At 38.2% G+C, this 20,245-nt stretch overlaps 1 protein-coding gene across 5 annotated transcripts in view; it reads right to left on the bottom strand.

Annotated features, from left to right (window-relative positions):
- The window catches only part of VPS54 (VPS54 subunit of GARP complex), a 131,704-nt gene that overhangs the window by 36,391 nt on the left and 75,068 nt on the right, over window positions 1–20,245 (bottom strand). For all 5 annotated transcript variants that reach the window (XM_050753442.1, XM_050753444.1, XM_050753445.1 and 2 more), the window contains 2 exons: window positions 14,196–14,536; window positions 1–130 (listed from right to left, as the gene is read on the bottom strand). In XM_050753442.1, coding sequence (XP_050609399.1) covers window positions 1–130; window positions 14,196–14,536 — 471 coding nt within the window. The remainder of the gene's footprint in view (window positions 131–14,195; window positions 14,537–20,245) is intronic.

The raw sequence follows: 20,245 nt of genomic DNA, 5'->3' as shown, positions 1-20,245 counted from the left end.
CTTTGCTCTTGACATGAGAAATTTGACAGCTCGATCATGGCATATATCTGAGGCACTATATAATAATTCCTGGATATTATTTGCCAGCTTTCCTAGCTCTGAGTCAGTTAATTTCATATCTTCACTAACCCTGAAAATGATAAAATAAGATTTAGTCCAGGAAAGTTGTAAACATAGTATTCTCCATAGGTGACCTATCAATAAAAAGGATGAAAAAGCTATAAAATTCACATTTGAAGAAAATTTCTATGATGTACCAAATATCTTACAGTTTTTACAGTGAAATATTACTTAAACATGCTCAGATAATACAACTATATCTAGCTATTGTTTGTTTTGAGACATGGTCTTGCTCTGTCACCCAGGCTGGAGTGCAGTGGTACATTCAGAGCTTCCTGAAACCTCAAACTCCTAGTCTCAAGCGAACCCCCTACCTCAGCCTCCCAAGTAGCTAGGACTACAGGTGTGCACTACCACACCTGGCTAATCTTTTTCGAAATTTTTTTGTAGAGACAGAGTATTGCTACAATGCCCAGGGTGGTCTCAAATATCCCTGGCCTCAAGCAATCCTCGGCCTCCCAAAGTGCTAGGCTTACAATTGTGAGCCACTGTGCCCAACCACAAATGTATTTTATCATAACCTTAAATAAGAATTTTCATTCTCCACTGTAGTATTTTTAACACTTAGTTCAGACTTCGATTGGAAAGTCTGCAGAAACCATAGCAAAATTAAATTTTTAGATTAGGTACAAGGTAGTAGCTATGTCAGAGGACAGTTGTGCATAGGCACTTAGGATGATACAGTGGCAGCAAAAGAGGGAAGGAATGTTATTTCATGACAAACAGACTCTCTATTTACTTATAATTATGAATGAGTATAAATATTCAGTTCAACTGAACTAATATTTACTAAGCATTTACTGTGCTTAAGTGCTAGGCACTAGACGGAATATAACAGGTTGCTGCTTTCAAGGAACGTAAACTCAAAGAGGAGTATTTGTAAGACATAATGTACCTTTTTTCAATTTTGAGGGGAAATGTAAAACTTTCTGTTTTTAAACATTTTCCCCCAGGGGCATATATAAAGACCAATGATTCCATGCCATCAGTTCAGTTTAGTATTACCATGAGCCAAGTTAAGTACCTTAACATCATTTTTCTCTCTTTCAGTTGAATTAAAATACTTTTCAAAGATACTACAAAGAGACTGGTGTATACTGCTTTGAGGTAAACTACCATTCTAATTGGTTATGGTATTAAAGAAGGTTATTACCTGCTATCCTTCAAAATCATAGTATCACCAAATTTGTTTACTAATGCTTCAAAATAACAGAGGAATTAATATTCTTAAAGGACTCTCAGAAACATTATCTTGTTTGGTTCTCACACTCTGAGGTAGGTAGATAAATAACTACCTATGGAGGAGAACACTGAATCTTAGAAAGTTGAAGTGACCTAGAGATAGAACTAGAACCCAGAATCAGTCTACTTCTAATTGAATAAGCTTCCTCTGCTCTGACATTTATTTCTACATAAACAGTCTAGCAGTATTTCAAAACAGAATACCTGCAAAATTCTTGCTTAAATTTCCAAGTCAACTTTACTATTGAAGTAAATTTTTAATTCCTGAAAGATTACTTACAATTTCCCCCATGTAACAGAATGATAAATGAATTTGAAACTCTTGACAATATGCTACCAATTCACAAAAATATAAACAGGAAATAGCAAATAAAAACAACTTAAGTCCTTAAAAAAAAAAATAGAGTGAATTAATCCAAAAAGCCACAAAGTTGGTTTTTAAAAATCATTTCATTCATTTGTAATTCTGCTTTTAAAAAGATTTTTTGGGGCCCGGGCACAGTGGCTCACACCTGTAATCCCAGCACTTTGGGAGACCGAGACCATCCTGGCTAACACATGGTGAAACCCCATCTATACTAAAAATACAAAAAAATAAGCCGGGCATGGTGGGCGCCTGCAGTCCCAGCTACTTGGGAGGCTGAGGCAGGAGAATGGCATGAACCCCGGGGGCGGAGCTTGCAGTGAGCCGATATCGCGCCACTGCACTCCAGCCTGGGCGAAGGAGCGAGGAAAAAAAAAAGAAAAAAAAAAAAGATTTGTTATTTTTTAACTTCAGTTAGATCTCTAACTTTCACATCAATAGGAAAAAAGCAAACAAACTCAAACATAATCCTGCAATTCTACTTCTGGGTATACATCCAAAATAACTGAAAGTAAGATCTCTAGGATTTATATGTACACTCAAGTTCATAACAGCACTATTCAAAATAGCTAGGACGTGGAAGCAACCCAAGTGTCAACTAATGGATGAAGAGATAAACAAAATGTGATATACACATATACATCTTGTATGTATGTATCACATACATGTGAACGGAATATTATTCAGCCTTAAAGGGGAAGGAAATTTTGATATATGTTACAACATGGATGAAACTTGAGGACATTATGCTCTGCAACTCTAATTTTTTCCATTGTTTTTCTTTTCCTATTTCCTGCCTAGAAAAGTATTTCCTATTTTGTGCCCATATTTGCATTGCATTAAACTTACAAAATTGCAGGTTATTTTGAAGTAAGAAAATAGGGAAAATCTACCACTAACAAAGTTAAAACGTCAGATGTATTTTTGCATGTTCTATATCAGTGATTCAATTATATACTGCAAAAACACTTGCTACAGGAATAGCCAGAGCCCTTGTATGAAAGAACTAGTTAGACTCACACATATAAATATACTCAATTCATTGCCCCTTTGGGTTGGGTAGTTCCCAGACATTTACTACATTGGGTAGTTCCCAGAAAGAACCATCTGCAGAACCTATGCTTCATGCTGTAGGAGGATGTGATTGGGAAAAGCCAGAGAAGGTTCAATGTATAAAGTGAGCCACAGTGGAGGTAGGAGGGGAAGAATAAAAACTGTGAGACTGCATCCAGTTTAAAAGGACCTCAAATGGTGTGGCAGAAAGCTAATTATCTTTCAGTATCTGTTTTCTCTTTTGCCACAATGACAGCTCTAGCTGGGCAAATAGTCCACAAGCTAAAGACTTATTTCTCAAGCTTCCCTTATAGCTAGACATAGTCACATAATTATGCTGGCCACTAGGATGTGAGTGGAAGTAGTAAGTGCCAATTCTGGATTGTGCTTGTTTTTAAAAAGAAAGAAAAAAATATAAACAAATATATGTGAAGGTAACAGAGAACTAACAAATCTAAAATGTATATGGATTTGTAAAAGACCAAGAAGAGTTGAGGCAATCCTAAAGAAGAAAAAGTAGGAGAAATTACTCTCCCAGATATTAATATGGATTAAAAATCTACAGTTGCTGGGTATGTGATTCATGCCTAGCACTCTGGGAGGTTGACACAGGAGGATCACTTGAGGCCAGGAGTGACCAGCCTGGGCAACATAGTAAGACCCAATCTCTACAAACAAATTATTTAAGAAAACAAAAGCTATAGTAACTACAGTAACTATGACAATTTTACTTAATGGTACTGGTGTAAAGACAGAAAAATGAATGAAATAGAGTGCAGAAACAGATATACCTATCTGAATATTTGATTTACGGCAAGAGTGACATTATAGAGCTGTAGGAAAGACAGCCTTTTCAATAAATGGTGCAAGGTCAAAAACATATCTATATGGGAAAAAAATCTTAACCCTCATACTAAACATAAAAATCAATTCTAGATGGACTGTAGGTCTTAATGTGAAAAAGACAGTAACAAAGTTTCTAGACAGTAACCAAAAAATATCTTCAAGTCTTTAAAGTAGGGAAAGATTTCTTAAATAGGACACAAAGAAGCATAAATCATAAAGGAAAGTAATGAATCATAGAATTATATTAACAACTTCTGTTCACCAAAAAACCCAGTAAGAGTGAAAAGTCAATATAGAAAGTGGGAGAAGATATCTGCAATATGGACAACTGGCAAAAGATTTGTGCTGACATAACATAAAGAACCTTCATAAATCAATACAAACCAACAGAAAAATGGGTAAAGGCCTTGAATAGGCACTTCATAGAAGAGGATATCCCAGCAGCCAATGAATGTATGAAAAGGTGCTCTCCTATCAATCATCAGGGAAATAAAATGACTACACTTGCGACATACCCAACAAAACGGCTAACATGTAAAAAAGACTGGTAATATCAAGAGTGAAGGAAGATGTGGAGTGACACAAACTGTTCCACACTTCTGAGGGGAGCGTAAGTGAGTACAATCACTTTGAGAAATTGTTGGCGTTAGCTAAATTAACCATTCACATACTGCGTTTCCAGGTATATATTCAACAGAAATGCTTGTAACATGTGCATCAAAGGTATCTAGAAGAATGTTCATGACAATCCAAAATGAAAACCCAAATCTTATCAAAAGTAAAATACATATATACATTGTAGTGTATCATAAAATGGATTATTTGTACAGAAAAAATAAAATCACTGCTACATGGAACAACCTGGATAGATATCACAACTGTAATGCTGAACGAAAGAAATCAGAGACAAAAGAGCAAATATATGATTCCATTAAGTTTAAAAACTGGAAAAACCAATTGTTTTAATGGTTTCCTATGGGAAGGAGTAGCATAGTATTACAGTGGCAAGAGGGGCTTCTGAAGAGCTGGTAAAGTTATATTTCTTGAGGTGGGTGACAATTACACCAACAAATTCACCTTGTGCTAGTTAATTGAGCTGAGCACTTTATAATTGCTACATCTTCCCATATGTGCCTTATGTTCCAAACAGATCATGAAAGGGCTGAGAGGAAGATGAATACAAATGATACTTGAAGCTGGAAGGTGGGCTTAGTTCTACCCAAATTACATGGCTGTTGTTAAAATGTTTAAAAAGCAAAACAAAGTAAGCAAGGTATCAGCCCTTTGTCCTCTCCTTCCTGCTGCTAGGGATGAAAATGAAATGCCAAAAGCTAGAACAGCCACCTTAGACACAGATGGAAACTACACACTGAGAATGGTAGAACTGTCTTCTCGGCTGACGATCTCCTACCTCTGAAATGTTACATGAAATATAAATATAAATATATAAATATATAAAAATAAATTGTACATTGTTTAAGTTACAGAGTTTTTACCTCTCTTTTTATAGCAGTTTTAGACTGCACCCTAACTAGTAAATGTGAAAATATTAGCCTGCACACAGAAGAAACTTTATTAAGTTTCTTATTTATTAAGTAAACTTTATTAAGTAAGCTCAGGGTTTGATTTGTTTGTACTGAAGAGCAGTGTTATAGCTGACTTTATGTTGTTACTGTGACCTTTATAAGCTCCAGGACCATAAGTTGATTTATATAAAGTACTGAGTTGACTGGTCACTTCCAAGATGGCTGAATAGGAACAGCTCCGGTCTACAGCTGTGAGCGAGATCAATGCACAAGATGGGTGATTTCTGCATTTCCAACTGAGGTACCTGGTTCATCTCATTGGGACTGGCTGGACAGTGGGTGCAGCCCACAGAGGTTGAGCTGAAGCAGGGCAGGGCATTGCTTCACCCGGGAAGTGCAAGGGGTCGAGGGATTTCCCTTTCCTAGTCAAGAGAAGATGTGAGTGACTGTACCTGGAAAAGTGGTACACTCCTTCCCAAATACTGTGCTTTTCCCATGGTCTTTGCAACCAGCAGACCTGGAGATCCCTTCCCGTGCCTGGCTCAGTGGGTCCCACACCCACAGAGCCTTGCTCACTGGTAGCACAGGAGATTGAGATTGACTTGGGACATGGGAGCTTGGTGGGGGAAGGGGCGTCAGCCATTGCTGAGGCTTGAGTAGGCAGTTCTATGCTCATAGTGTAAACAAAGCAGCAGGGAAGCTGGAACTGGGTGGAGCCCACCGCAGCTCAGCAACACCTACTGCCTCTCTGGATTCCACCCCTCTGGGGAGGGCATAGCTGAACAAAAGGCAGCAGACAGCTTCTCCAGACTTCAATGTTCCTGCCTGAGAGCTCTGAAGAGAGCAGTGGTTCTCCCTGCACAGCGTTCAAGCTCTGATAACGGACAGACTGCCTCCTCAAGTGGATCCCTGACCCCCGTGTAGCCTGACTGGGAAACACCTCCCAGTAGGGGCCGACAGACACCTCAAACAGGCAGGTGCCCCTCTGGAATAAAGCTTCCAAAGGAAGGATCAGGCAGCAATATTTGCTGTTCTGCAGCCTCTGTTGGTGATTCCCAAGCAAACAGGGTCTGGAGTGGACCTCAAGCAAACTCCAACAGACCTGCAGTTGAGGGACGTGACTGCTAGGAAGAAAATTAACAAACAAAGGAATAGCATCAACATCAACAAAAAGGACATCCACACCAAAATCCCATCGATAAGTCACCAACCTCAAAGACCAAAGGCAGATAAAACCAAAAAGATGGGGAGAAACCAGAGCAGAAAAGCTGAAAACTCCAAAAGCCAGAATACCTCTTCTCCTCCAAAGGAACACAACTCCTCGCCAACAAGGGAACAAAACTGGATGGAGAATGAGTTTGACGAGCTGAGAGAAGCAGGTTTCAGAAGGTCAGTAGTAACAAACTTCTCCAAGCTAAAGGAGCATGTTCTAGCCCATCACGAGAAAGCTAAAAACCTTGAAAAAAGATTAGATGAATGGCTAACTAGAATAACCAGTCTAGAGAAGAGCTTAAATGACCTGATGGAGCTGAAAACCACAGTATGAAAACTTTGTGAGGCATACACAAGCTTCAATAGCCGATTCGATCAAGCAGAAGAAAGGATATCAGTGACTGAAGACCAAGTTAGTGAAATAAAGTGAGAAGACAAGACTAGAGAAAAAAGAGTGAAAAGAAATGAACAAAGCCTCCAAGAAATATGGGACGATGTGAAAAGACCAAATCTACGCTTCACTGGTGTACCTGAAAGTGACAGGGAGAGTGGAATCAAGTTAGAAAACACTCTTCAGGATATTATCCAGGAGAACTTCCCCAACCTAACAAGGCAGGCCAACATTCACATTCAGGAAATAGAGAACACCACAAAGATACTTCTTGAGAAAAGAAACTCCAAGACACATAATTGTCGGATTAACCAAGGTTGAAAGGAAGGAAAAAAATGTTAAGGGCAGCCAGAGAAAAAGATCAGGTTACCCACGAAGAGAAGCCCATCAGACTAACAGCAGATCTCTCTGCAGAAATCCTACAAACCAGAAGAGAGTGGGGGCCAAGATTCATCATTCTTAAAGAATTTTCAACCCAGAATTTCATATCCAGCCAATAAGCTTCATAAGTGAAGGAGAAATAAAATCCTTTACAGATAAGCAAATGCTGAGAGATTTTGTCACCACCAGGCCTGCCTTACAAGAGCTCCTGAAGTAAGCACTAAACATGGATAGGAACAACTGGTACCAGCCACTGCAAAAACATGCCAAATTGTAAAGACCTTCGATGCTAGGAAGAAACTGCATCAATTAACGGGCAAAATAACCAGCTAGCATCATAATGACAGGATCAAATTCACACATAACAATATTAACCTTAAATGTAAATGGGCTAAATGCCCCAATTAAAAGACACAGGCTGGCAAATTGGATAAAGAGTGCTACATTGATGTGCTACATTCAGGAGACCCATCTCACATGCAAAGATACACATAGGCTCAAAATAAAAGGATGGAGGAAGATCTACCAAGCAAATGGAAAGCAAACAAACAAACAAACAAACAAAAACAGCAGGGGGGTTGCAATCCTGGTCTCTGATAAAACAGACTTTAAACCAACAAAAATCAAAAGAGACAAAGAAAGCCATTATATAATGGTAAATGGATCAATTCAACAAGAAGAACTGACTATCCTAAATATATATGCATCCAATACAGGAACATCCAGATTCATAAAGCAAGTCCTTAGAGACCTACAAAGATACTTAGACTCCCACACAATAATAATGGGAGACGTTAATACCACTGTCAACATCAGACAGATCAACACGACAGAAAATTAACAAGGATATCCAGAACTTGAACTCAGCTCTGGACCAAACAGACCTAACAGACATCTACAGAAGTCTCCACCCAAACTCAACAGAATATGTATTCTTCTCAGCACCACATCGCACTTATTCCAAAATTGACCACATAGTTGGAAGTAAAGCACTCTTCAGCAAATGTAAAAGAATAGATATTATAACAAACTGTTTCTCAGACCACAGTTCAATCAAACTAGAATTTAGGATTAAGAAACAATCAAAACCGCTCAACTACATGGAAACTGAACAACCTGCTCCTGAATGACTACTGGGTACATAACAAAATGAACGCAGAAATAAAGATGTTCTTTGAAACCAATGAGAACAAAGATACAACATACCAGAATCTCTGGGACACATTTAAAGCAGTGTGTAGAGGAAATTCATAGCACTAAATGCCCACAAGACAAAGCAGGAAAGATCTAAAATTGACACCTTAACATCACTATTAAAAGAACTAGAGAAGCAAGAGGAAACACATTCAAAAGCTAGCAGAAGGCAAGAAATAACTAAGATCAGAGCAGAACTGAAGGAGATAGAGACACAAAAAAACCCTTCAAAAAATCCATGAATCCAGGAGCTGGTTTTTGGAAAAGATCAACAAAATTGATAGACTGCTAGCAAGATTAATAAAGAAGAAAAGAGAAAAGAATCAAATAAATGCAATAAAAAATGATAAAGGGGATATCACCACCGACCCCACAGAAATACAAACTACCATCAGAGAATACTATAAACACCTCTATGCAAATAAACAAGAAAACCTAGAAGAAACTGATAAATTCCTGGACACATACACTCTCCCGAGACTAAACCAGGAAGAAGTTGAATCCCTGATTAGACCAATAACAGGCTCTGAAAATGAGGCAATAGTTAGTAGCCTACCAACAAAAAAAAGGCCAGGACCAGACGGATTCACAGCTGAATTCTACCAGACATACAAGGAAGAGCTGGTACCATTCCTTTTGAAACTATTCCAATCAATAGAAATAGAGGGAATCCTCCCTAACTCATTTGATGAGGCCAGCATCATCCTGATACCAAAGCCTGGCAGAGACACAACAACAAAAAAGAGAATATTAGACCAATATCCCTGATGAACATCAATGCAAAAATCCTCAATAAAATACTGGCAAACCGAATCCAGCAGCACATCAAAAAGCTTATCCTCCATGATCAATTGGGCTTCATCCCTGGGATACAAGGATGGTTCAACATACACAAATCAATAAACGTAATCCAGCATATAAACAGAACCAGAGACAAAAACCACATGATTATCTCAATAGAAGCAGAAAAGGCCTTTGACAAAATTCAACAGCTCTTCATGCTAAAAACTCTCAATAAATTCGGTATTGATGGAACGTATCTCAAAATAATAAGTGCTATTTATGACAAACCCACAGCCAATATCATAATGAGTGGATTAAAACTGGAAGCATTCCCTTTGAAAACTGGCACAAGGCAGGGATGCCCTCTCTCACCACTCATATTCAACATAGTGTTGGAAGTTCTGGCTAGGGCAATCAGGCAGGAGAAAGAAATAAAGGGTATTCAATTAGGAAAAGAGGAAGTCAAATTGTCCCTGTTTACAGATGACATGATTGTATATTTAGAAAACCCCATCATCTCAGCCCCAAATCTCCTTAAGCTGATAAGAAACTTCAGCAAAGTCTCAGGATACAAAATCAATGAGCAAAAATCACAAGCATTCTTATATACCAGTAACAAACAGAGAGCCAAATCATGAGTGAACTCACATTCACAAGTGCTTCAAAGAGAATAAAATACCTAGGAATCCAACTGACAAGGGATGTAAAGGACTTCTTCAAGTAGAACTACAAACCACTGCTCAATGAAATAAAAGAGGACACAAACAAATGGAAGAACATTCCATGCTCACAGAGAGGAAGAATCAATATTGTGAAAATGGCCATACTGCCCAAGGTAATCTATAGATTCAATGCCATCCCCATTAAGCTACCAATGAGTTTCTTCACAGAATTGGAAAAAAATACTTTAAAGTTCATATGGAACCAAAAAAGAGCCTGCATTGCCAAGACAATCCTAAGCCAAAAGAACAAAGCTGGAGGCATCATGCTACCTGACTTCAAACTACACTATAAGGCTACAGTAACCAAAACAGCATGGTACTGGTACCAAAACAGAGATATAGACCAATAGAACAGAACAGAGCCCTCAGAAATAATACCACACGTCTACAACCATATGTTCTTTGACAAACCTGACAAAAACTAGAAATGGGGAAAGGACTCCCTATTTAATAAATGGTGCCAGGAAAACTGACTAGCCATAAGTAGAAAGCTGAAACTGGATCCCTCCCTTACACTTTATATAAAAATTAATTCAAGATGGAATAGAGATTTAAATGTTAGACCTAAAACTATAAAAATCCTAGAAGAAAACCTAGGCAATACCATTCAGGACATAGGCATGGGCAAGGACTTCATGACTAAAACACCAAAATAAATGGCAACAAAAGCCAAAATTGACAAATGGGATCTAATTAAACTAAAGAGCTCCTGCACAGTGAAAGAAACTACCATCAGAGTGAACAGGCAACCTACAGAATGGGAGAAAACTTTTGCAATCTACCCATCTGACAAAGGGCTAATATCCTGAACCTACAAAGAACTCAAACAAATTTACAAGAAAAAAACAACCCCATCAAAAAGTGGGCAAAGGATATGAACAGACACTTCTCAAAAGAAGACATTTATGCAGCCAACAGACACATGAAAAAATGCTCATCATCACTGGCCATCAGAGAAATGCAAATCAAAACCACAATGAGATACCATCTCACACCAGTTAGAATGGCGATCATTAAAAAGTCAGGAAACAACAGGTGCTGGAGAGGATGTGGAGCAATAGGAACACTTTCACACTGTTGGTGGGAATGTAAACTAGTTCAACCATTGTGGAAGACAGTGTGGCGATTCCTCAAGGATCCAGAACTAGAAATACCATTTGACCCAGCAATCCCATTACTGGGCATATACTCAAAGGATTATAAATCATGCTGCTATAAAGACACACGCATACATATGTTTATTGCGGCACTATTCACAATAGCAAAGACTGGGAACCAACCCAAATGTCCATCAATGACAGACTGGATTAAGAAAATGTGGCACATATACACCATGAAATACTATGCAGCCATTAAAAAAGGATAAATTTGTGTCCTTTGTAGGGACATGGATGCAGCTGGAAACCATCTCAGCAAACTACTGCAAGAACAGAAAACCAAACACTGCATGTTCTCACTCATAGATGGGAACTGAACAATGAGAACACTTGGAGACAGGAAGGGGAACATCACACACTGGGGCCTGCTGTGGGGTGGGGGGAGGGGGTAGGGGGTAGGGACAGCATTAGGAGATATACCTAATGTAAATGATGAGTTAATGGGTGCAGCACACCAACATGGCACATGTATACATATGTAACAAATCTGCACCTTGTGCACATGTACCCTAGAACATAAAGTATAATAAAAAAAAATTAAAATTTGCAAAAAATTAAAAAAAAAACAGCATGATACTGGTACCAAAACATATATAGACCAATGGAACAGAACAGAGGCCTCAGAAATAATACCACACATCTACAACCATCGGATCTTTGACAAACCTGACACATACAAGCAATGGGGAAAAGATTCCCTATTTGATAAATGATGTTGGGAAAACTGGCTAGCCATATGCAGAGAACTGAAACTGGACCCCTTCCTTACACCGTATACAAAAATCAACTCAAGATAGATCAAAGACTTAAACGTAAGACCTAGGACCATAAAACTCTTAGAAGAAAACATGGGCAGTACCATTCAGGACATAGGCATTGACAAAGACTTCATGTCTAAAACACCAAAAGCAATGGCAAAAAAAGCCAAAATTGACAAATGGGATCTAATTAAACTAAAGAGCTTCTGCACAGCAAAAGAAACTATCATCAGAGTGAACAGGCAACCTACAGAATGGGAGAAAATTTTTGCAATCTACCCATCTGACAAAGGGTATCTACAAAGAACTTACACAAATTTACAAGAAAAAAACAAACAACCCCATTAAAAAGTGGGCAAAGGATATGAATAGACACTTCCCAAAAGAAGACATTTATGCAGCCAACAGACATATAAAAAAATGCTCATCATCACTGGTCATTAGAGAAATGCAAATCAAAACGTCAGTGAGATACCATCTCACTCCAGTTAGAATGGCAATTATTACAAAATCAGGAAACAACAGATGCTGGAGAGGATGTGGAGCAATAGGAACGCTTTTACACTCTTGGTGGGAGTGTTACTTAGTTCAACCACTGTGGAAGACAGTGTGGCAATTCCTCAAGGATCTAGAACGAGCAATACCATTTGACCCAGCAATCCCATTACTGGGCATATACCCAAAGGATTATAAATGATTCTGCAATGAAGACACATGCACACGTAGATTCATTGCGGCACTATTCAAAATAGCAAAGATTTGGAACTAACCCAAATGTCCATCAATGATAGACTGGATTAAGAAAACGTGGCACATATATACCATGGAATACTATGCAGCCATAAAAAAGGATGAGTTCATGTCCTTTGCAGGGACATGGATGAAACTGGAAACCATAATTCTCAACAAACTATCACAAGATCAGAAAACCAAACACTGCATGTTCTCACTCATAAGTGGGAGTTGAACAATGAGAACACATGGACACAGGGAGGGAAACATCACACACTGGGGCCTGTAGGGGGTGGGGGGCTAGGGGAGGGATAACATTAGGAGAAGTACCTAATGTAGGTGACAGGTTGATGGGTGCAGCAAACCACCATGGCACCTGTCTACCTATGTAACAAAACTGCACGTTCTGCACATGTATCCCAGAACTTAAAGTATAATAATAAAAAAAAAAACAACAACAAAAAATAAAGTACTGAGTTGATTTATATAAAGATAATACAACTGTTGTTATTCTGAACAATAACTAAATCCAAACTATATTCTTGGACCAGAAATATTTTATTGGTTCTATTTTTTTGATAGCAGAGATTAGTGGGTCAATTGGTAAACTTTGTTTAAATGGGATCTGTGGATTAGATGGTAATATTAATAATTTATTGTATCAATGTTTTACTGTATTTAATCAGTATACTAAGGTTATATAGGCGTGTTCTTGCGTTTAGGAAATATACACCAGGTGCCCAGGGATAATAGTGCATCATGTCTGTCATCTACTGTCAAAGGATTCAGAAAAAATATTAGCATAAGAAATAAAGACCAAAGGAGACAGAAAGAGAAAAAGAGAGAGAGGGAGGGAGGCAGAGGGCAATGTGGTAAACTATTAACACCTGGGGAATCTGGATGAAGGTTATATGAGAGTTTTTTATTCTATTCTGGTAACTTTTCTGTAAATGTGAAATTATTTCAAAATAAGTTTTTGTTTTTGTTTTTTGTATTTTTAGTAGAGACAGGGTTTCAAAATAAGAAGTTTTTAAAAATAAGGTTTAAGAATCCTGGCTAAAACAGTGAAACCCTGTCTCTACTAAAAATACAAAAAATTAGCCAGGCGTGCTGGCAGGCGCCTGTAGTCCCAGCTACTCGGGAGGCTGAGGCAGGAGAATGGCGTGAAGCCGGGAGGCGGAGCTTGCAGTGAGCCGAGACTGCGCCACTGTACTCCAGTCTGGGTGACAGAGCTAGACTCCATCTCAAAATAATAATAATAATAATAAATGAGGTTTAAGAAAAGATGTGATCCATTTGGAAATTCATGTCTTTGAAAAACCAAAAGTTATAAATCAAACAGATCTTCACAACATATAAATTACAAAGGCGACACAGAAAAATGACCAAAGCAAAAATTGACCTGGGTTCCAGTATATGTTCTCACACTAGTCACTTTAATAAGTCATCTAAGCTCTCTGGGCATCAATTACCTTACCACTGAAATGAGGGCATTTAATAAAATGGTCTTTAAAGTTCTATAATTTTCAGTTACTTCTAATGCTCACCTCCTTACTTCTCATACATTTTTATAGAGATACATTTCAGAAAATTAAGTTTTGTTAAATTCTAAAATTTACATGTTTTTTTCAATAAACTGAATAATCAGTCTTACTGAAGTCATTAATAAGATGACTCAAAATCTTGTCAATTTGGCAGTAGCCACTATACTCACATAATATCCACACCTCCTGGAATAGCAGATGATGATGTGTGCTCTTTGCTGGATGAAGAATCAGTAGTACATTCTGGCTCGGATACAGAATCACTGCTGCAGGGCTCACTATTTGGAGATGCATTTCTTTGAGAGGTAGTGTCAACTGCTATAGGTGTTAGCTCACCCTCACCGAATGCATCACTTATAAACATGCCTTCATGGATTAAATAAGCCACCTCTGTGTCCAGTGAATTATCTTTTGCAGCATTCTTCTGTTGTGAAATCTCTTCCAATTCTCTAGTCCTTTGGTTTTTGTCAAGAACTGAGAGAACAACACTGTGAATGATATTTAATGTTGCCTACAAGAAAATAGGATACACTTTTAAGGGACATAAAATATCTCTTACCCGAAGTTCCCAAAAGAGAATTCTGTGCATGTAATTTTAGACATCTATAATCATAAATGAGTCAAAGTCATGTATATCAGAATTTCTACCATCTTTTATTACATAGGAAAAGTGATGTGAAAAAGAACTGCCCAGGAGAAATGGGTTCACTAAAGCTTAGAAATAAAGTTCCTATATTTTAACTAATTTTTAAAATGGAAATCTCCCTAAAATATGTTGCATATTTCTCTGACCTCTTAAAAAGGTTACACTATGACCTCTTAAAAAGGTTACACTAAACATAACTTGCCCATCAGAGAATCATATACATTGATATGCCTGCCTAAAAGAAAAGGAATCTGTGTTACTTACCATGCTTAGCCCCCACCTCTCTCTCTCCTTTTCTCATATCTTCTCTCACTTACTCACTACTCTCCAGACATTCCAGTTCTCTTTCTACTGTTCCCTCATTCCAGGATTGTTCCCACCTCAGTGCCTCTGCGGTTTCCGCTATCCGGAATGCTTTTCACTTTGATCTTTGCACATATTTCCTTCTCATCACTGAGGTTCTGGCACCAGTGGTCACTTCCTCAAAGAGGCCTTCCCTGACTCTCCACCCAGCAACTTTATCTCATTATCCAGTTTTTGTTTAAAAAAAAAAAAAATCATTATCTACAATTATCTTTGTTTATTCTAGGTCTCCTTCTACCAGAATGTTAGCTCCATTCCATGACACTATAATCCTAATGCCTAGAATAGTGCCTGGCAAATAGGAGGTGCTCAGTAAATATTGAAAGCTAGGCAAATGAAGAGTAAATTTATGTAAACTAATGTCTTCATGGACAATTAGGAAATAAAGGACTGCTTGCCTATTTTAACATTCACAGTTGCAGTCTTAAAATTTGTTTCTCCCTTTCTCAAAACGCTTACTTTTTTTGGAATCTCCACAGTTCTAGTGAAGCACACTCCAACTTTGGGTCTCCAAAATCAAGAAAAGGATCTAAGCTAGTTCAGTTAGTACATGGAACCACCACAATCTGAGCTTAATGATTAGGAAGGTACATAAAAGAGAGAATTGCAAAGAAATAAAGCCAACGCTTGATGACATCAACAACCTCTCTATGAAGCACCTAAAGGCTGACCTACCTCTGTGTATTTTTTTAGTTGCATGAGTTAATAAATATCCTTAACTGTTTGAGACACTCTGAGTTGTGTTTCCTGTTATTTGGAACTGAAAGCATTTTAAACGAGCCAATAGCCCATACAGTATACCGAAAATAGAGCCTTCAAGAGCTTTAGGACCAAAGTGTCTACTATGGATACTGCATTTTTTTTTCTCTCTTCATTGCTCACCAACTTCTTCTGTATTGTCACAAACTAGCTGCTCCACTACTGCTGCTTTAATCCTCACTGCTGTCCAATCTTTGATATACTTAGTTCCCCCATCTTGTTTTGCCTCTTTTTCCTTACCTCTTCTGTCTTGCTAATTTTCTTTCTTAACTTTTTAAAATAAAAAGACATGATAGACCTATCCAACATCTATTCTACATCACTTTTCCCACGGTACAACAGCCATGTAATTTGGGTAGAAATAAGCCCACCTTCCAGCTTCAAGTATCAGTTCTAAATAGTCCACTCAGTGTACTCCCAACCTCCTTGCCTCATGATTAGCTTAGAGATGAGAAGAAAATCCAGATTTAAACTAATAATCAGTGCACAGCATTTTCCTGATCACAGTGACTGGACATGTGACCTAAACTGGTTCAATCAATTAAAGCCAAGGACTTTCATTTGATGACTGAAGAAGAAAAACTCCAGGTGAAAAATTCTAAATTTGGCTTAATCAATAAAGGAATTTCATTTGGTGACTGAAGAAGAAAAACTCTAAGTAAAAAATAGAAAACTTCTAGGTGGTATAGAATTGTGGCAAATGTGGCAGATCCAGAACTGATGAAGCCAAGAGGAAAGAGAAAGGCAAAGCTGAATTGGAAACAGAGAAACTAAGCTGGAGAACCAAGACAAAACCATGCATGAAGCCCTTCCTAGTCTTGGACTTTTTTTAATTCCCAGAGCCAATACATTCCTTGTATTGCTTAAACTAGTTTGATTTGAATACTTCATTCCTTTTAATAACATCTTGGCTTATATACAGTTATTAAAAATTTCCACATAAAGTATATCGGGTATTCTCTTAGGGATTCTTCTTTGCTGTTTTCACCATATCTACACTTCTAAAGACTTGCTAATTATTTTTTCCAAGTCTAAGGCCATTCTTAAGAATGTCAGAAGACTGGTGTCCAAAAAATAAGATTTTAAAATATATAATAGGTTCAACAGTAGATACATCGTTTACTTTCTGAACTATTACATAGTCTGTAGACAAGTTCATGTTTCAAAAACACCAGGACAGCTAAGCCAAATATAATTTTCCAACCTTGAGAATGGAGTTAATGAAATATCTGATAGTCATATTGATAACCACAATGACAACTGATATTGTCATTCTGAAATGACAGACTAGGATTATTTATCCACACAACAAAATGAAATTTACAAGTTAAGAATTCCTTGAAAAGAAGGTAAGCTGCATTTAAAGCCTGTTATCTTTCTTACCTATAAAAATTAGCCTAATCTATAGGGTGCAAACAATAAACAAGAATTTAATAAAAAGTCAAAATACAATAGTGAAGAATGAAGTATGGAGGTCTTATAATCCTGATTTCCAACCTTACAAGACTATGGTAATCATAACAGTATGGTACTGGCATAAAGAGTGACATATAGAACACAGAGAGTCCAAAAATGAACTCTCACATATATAGTAAAATGTTTTTTGACAAGGGTGGCAAGACCACTCAATGCAGAAAGGTCAGTCTTTTCAACAAATGGTACTGGGAAAACTGAATATCCACATGCTAAAGAATGAAAGTAGACCTCTACCTTATACCACATATAAAAACTAACTAAAATCAATTAAAGGCCTAAATATAAGCTCTAAAAATATAAAACTCTTAGAAGAAAATACAGGGAAAAAGCTTCATGACATTGGATTTGGCATTGATTTCTTGGATATGAAATGAAAAACACAGGTGACAACAAAAAAATAGACAAATTGGACTACATCAAAATAGAAAAACTTCTATGCATCAAAAGACACCATTAACAGAGTAAAAAGGCAACCTACGGAATGGGAGAAAATATTTGCAAATCACATATCTGATAAAAGGTTAATATCCAGAATATGTAAAGAACCTCTACAACTCAACAGCAAAAAAACCAAACCACCCCATTAAATAATAGGCAAATAAAACATTTTTCCAAAAAAAGACATAAAAATGCCCAATAAGCAGATAAAAAAGATGCTCAACATCACTCATCATTAGAAAAATGTAAATTAAACCTACAGGGAAATACCACCTCATACCCATTAGGATGGCTAGTCTCACAAAATCCAGAAAATACATTTTGGTAAGGATGTAGAAAAATTGAAACCCTTGTGCACTATTGGTGGAAATGTAAAATGGTTCAGCTGCTATGGAGAGTAGTGCGAAGGTTCCTCAAAAAATTACAAATAGAATTATCATATGATCCAGAAGTTCCAATTCTGGGGTTGACAAAAATAAGAACTAAAATGGGGCCTCAGAGAGGTATTTGCATATGCATGCAAATATACAGAGGTATATGCATATGCTCCTAAAACCCTTGGAATCTCCAGAGTGGTAAATGCATGTTCATGACAGTATTATTCTCAACAGCCAAAAGGTGAAGGCAACACAAATGTCCACTGACAAATGAATGGATAAGCAAAATGTAGTGTATACACATAGAATGGAATATTATTCATATTACTCAGCCTTAAAAAGGAAGGAAAATCTAACATGCTACAACACAGATGGCACCTTGAGGACATTAAGCTATGTTAAATAAGCCAATCACAAAAGGATAAATATTGTATGATTCCACTTACATGAAATACCTAATAATCAGTACACAGTATGAGTGCTCTATGAGTCAAACTCAGAGATAGAAAGTAGAATGGTGGTTGCCAGGGGATGGGAGAAAGTGGAAAAGTGCGTGTGTGTGTCTGTGTGTCTGTGTGTGTGGTATGGTGTGTGTGTGTGTGTCTAGACAGGATCTTGCTAGGTTTGCCCAGGACTTGTGTGTGTGTGTTCGTGGCTGTGTGTGTGTGCAGACAGGATCTTCCTAGGTTGCCCAGGCTGGTCTCAAACTGCTGGTCTCAAGCGACCCTCCTGCCTCAGCCTCTCAAGGTGTTGGGATTACAGGCATGAGCTACTATGTCAGGCCTATATTTGGTCTCTGTCCCCATTCTCTGGCATACAACTCCTAAAACCCTTGGAATCTCCAGAGTGGTAAAAACGTCTTCATATGCTAAAGAGATGACAAAACAGCCGAGGGCCCCTACATAGCCACAGGAGGAAGGCTGGTCACCTGAAAGACTAAGGCAGGATTAGAGGGTTAGGACTTTCAGCTCCACCTTGGCCAGAGTTGTTGTTGTTGTTGTTGTTATTATTACTACTTTGAGATAAAAGTTTTGCTCTTGTCACCCAAGGTGGAGTGCAATGGCACGATCTTTGGCTCACTGCAACCTACACCTCCTGGGTTCAAGTGATTCTCCTGCCTCAGCCTCCCGAATAGCTGGGATTACAGGCATGAGCCACCACGCCCAGCTGATTTTTGTATTATTAGTAGAGACGGGGTTTCACAACATTGGCCAGGTAGGTCTAACATGGAAGGTGATCCACCTACCTCAGCCTCCCAAAGTGCTGGGATTACAGGCGTGAGTCACCATTGCCAGCCCAGAGTTATTATGTAATAGGTACAGAGTTTCAGCTTGGCAAGATAGAGTTCTGTGGGCCGGGCGCAGTGGCTCAAGCCTGTAATCCCAGCACTTTGGGGGGCGAGACAGGTGGATCACGAGGTCAGGAGATCGAGACCATCCTGGCTAACATGGTGAAACCCCGTCTCTACTAAAAATACAAAAAACTAGCCGGGCGAGGTGGCGGGCGCCTGTAGTCCCAGCTACTCGGGAGGCTGAGGCAGGAGAATGGCGTGAACCCGGGAGGCGGAGCTTGCAGTGAGCTGAGATCGGGCCACTGCACTCCAGCCTGGGAGACAGAGCGAGATTCCGTCTCAAAAAAAAAAAAAAAAAAGAGTTCTGTGGATGGATGTTTGTAACGGTAGCACAATAGTGCAAATGAACTTAATGCCACTGAATTGTGCACTTAAAAACAGTTAAGATGATAAGTTTTGTATGTTTATTTTTACCATGACCAAAAAGAAAGAAAAAATACACACTAAAAAAATACAAATAACAGCAACAGATCCTCAAGTTGTTAACAATTACTCAAATATGAAATTTATACATCCCAATAGTTTATTATCTATCCATTCAAAATAAAAATACTATTGAAATATTCTGGCTGAAAATTTACACTTTAATTTCTTTTAAAAAGTATAATACTAAATCCCTGCACTTTGGGAGGCCAAGGCAGGTGAATCTCGAGGTCAGGAGATTGAGATCATCCTGGCCAACATGGTGAAACCCCATCTGTACTAAAAACACAAAAATTAGCTGGACATGGTGGCATGCACCTGTAATCCCAGCTACTCAAGAGGCTGAGGCAAGATAATCACTTGAATCTGGAAGGCGAGATTGAAGTG

The sequence above is a fragment of the Macaca thibetana genome, chromosome 13, assembly GCF_024542745.1.
Source record: "Macaca thibetana thibetana isolate TM-01 chromosome 13, ASM2454274v1, whole genome shotgun sequence".
NCBI lineage: Eukaryota > Metazoa > Chordata > Mammalia > Primates > Cercopithecidae > Macaca > Macaca thibetana.
The sequence above is the reverse complement of the archived record's forward strand: the minus strand, read 5'-3'. Positions and strand labels throughout refer to the sequence as shown.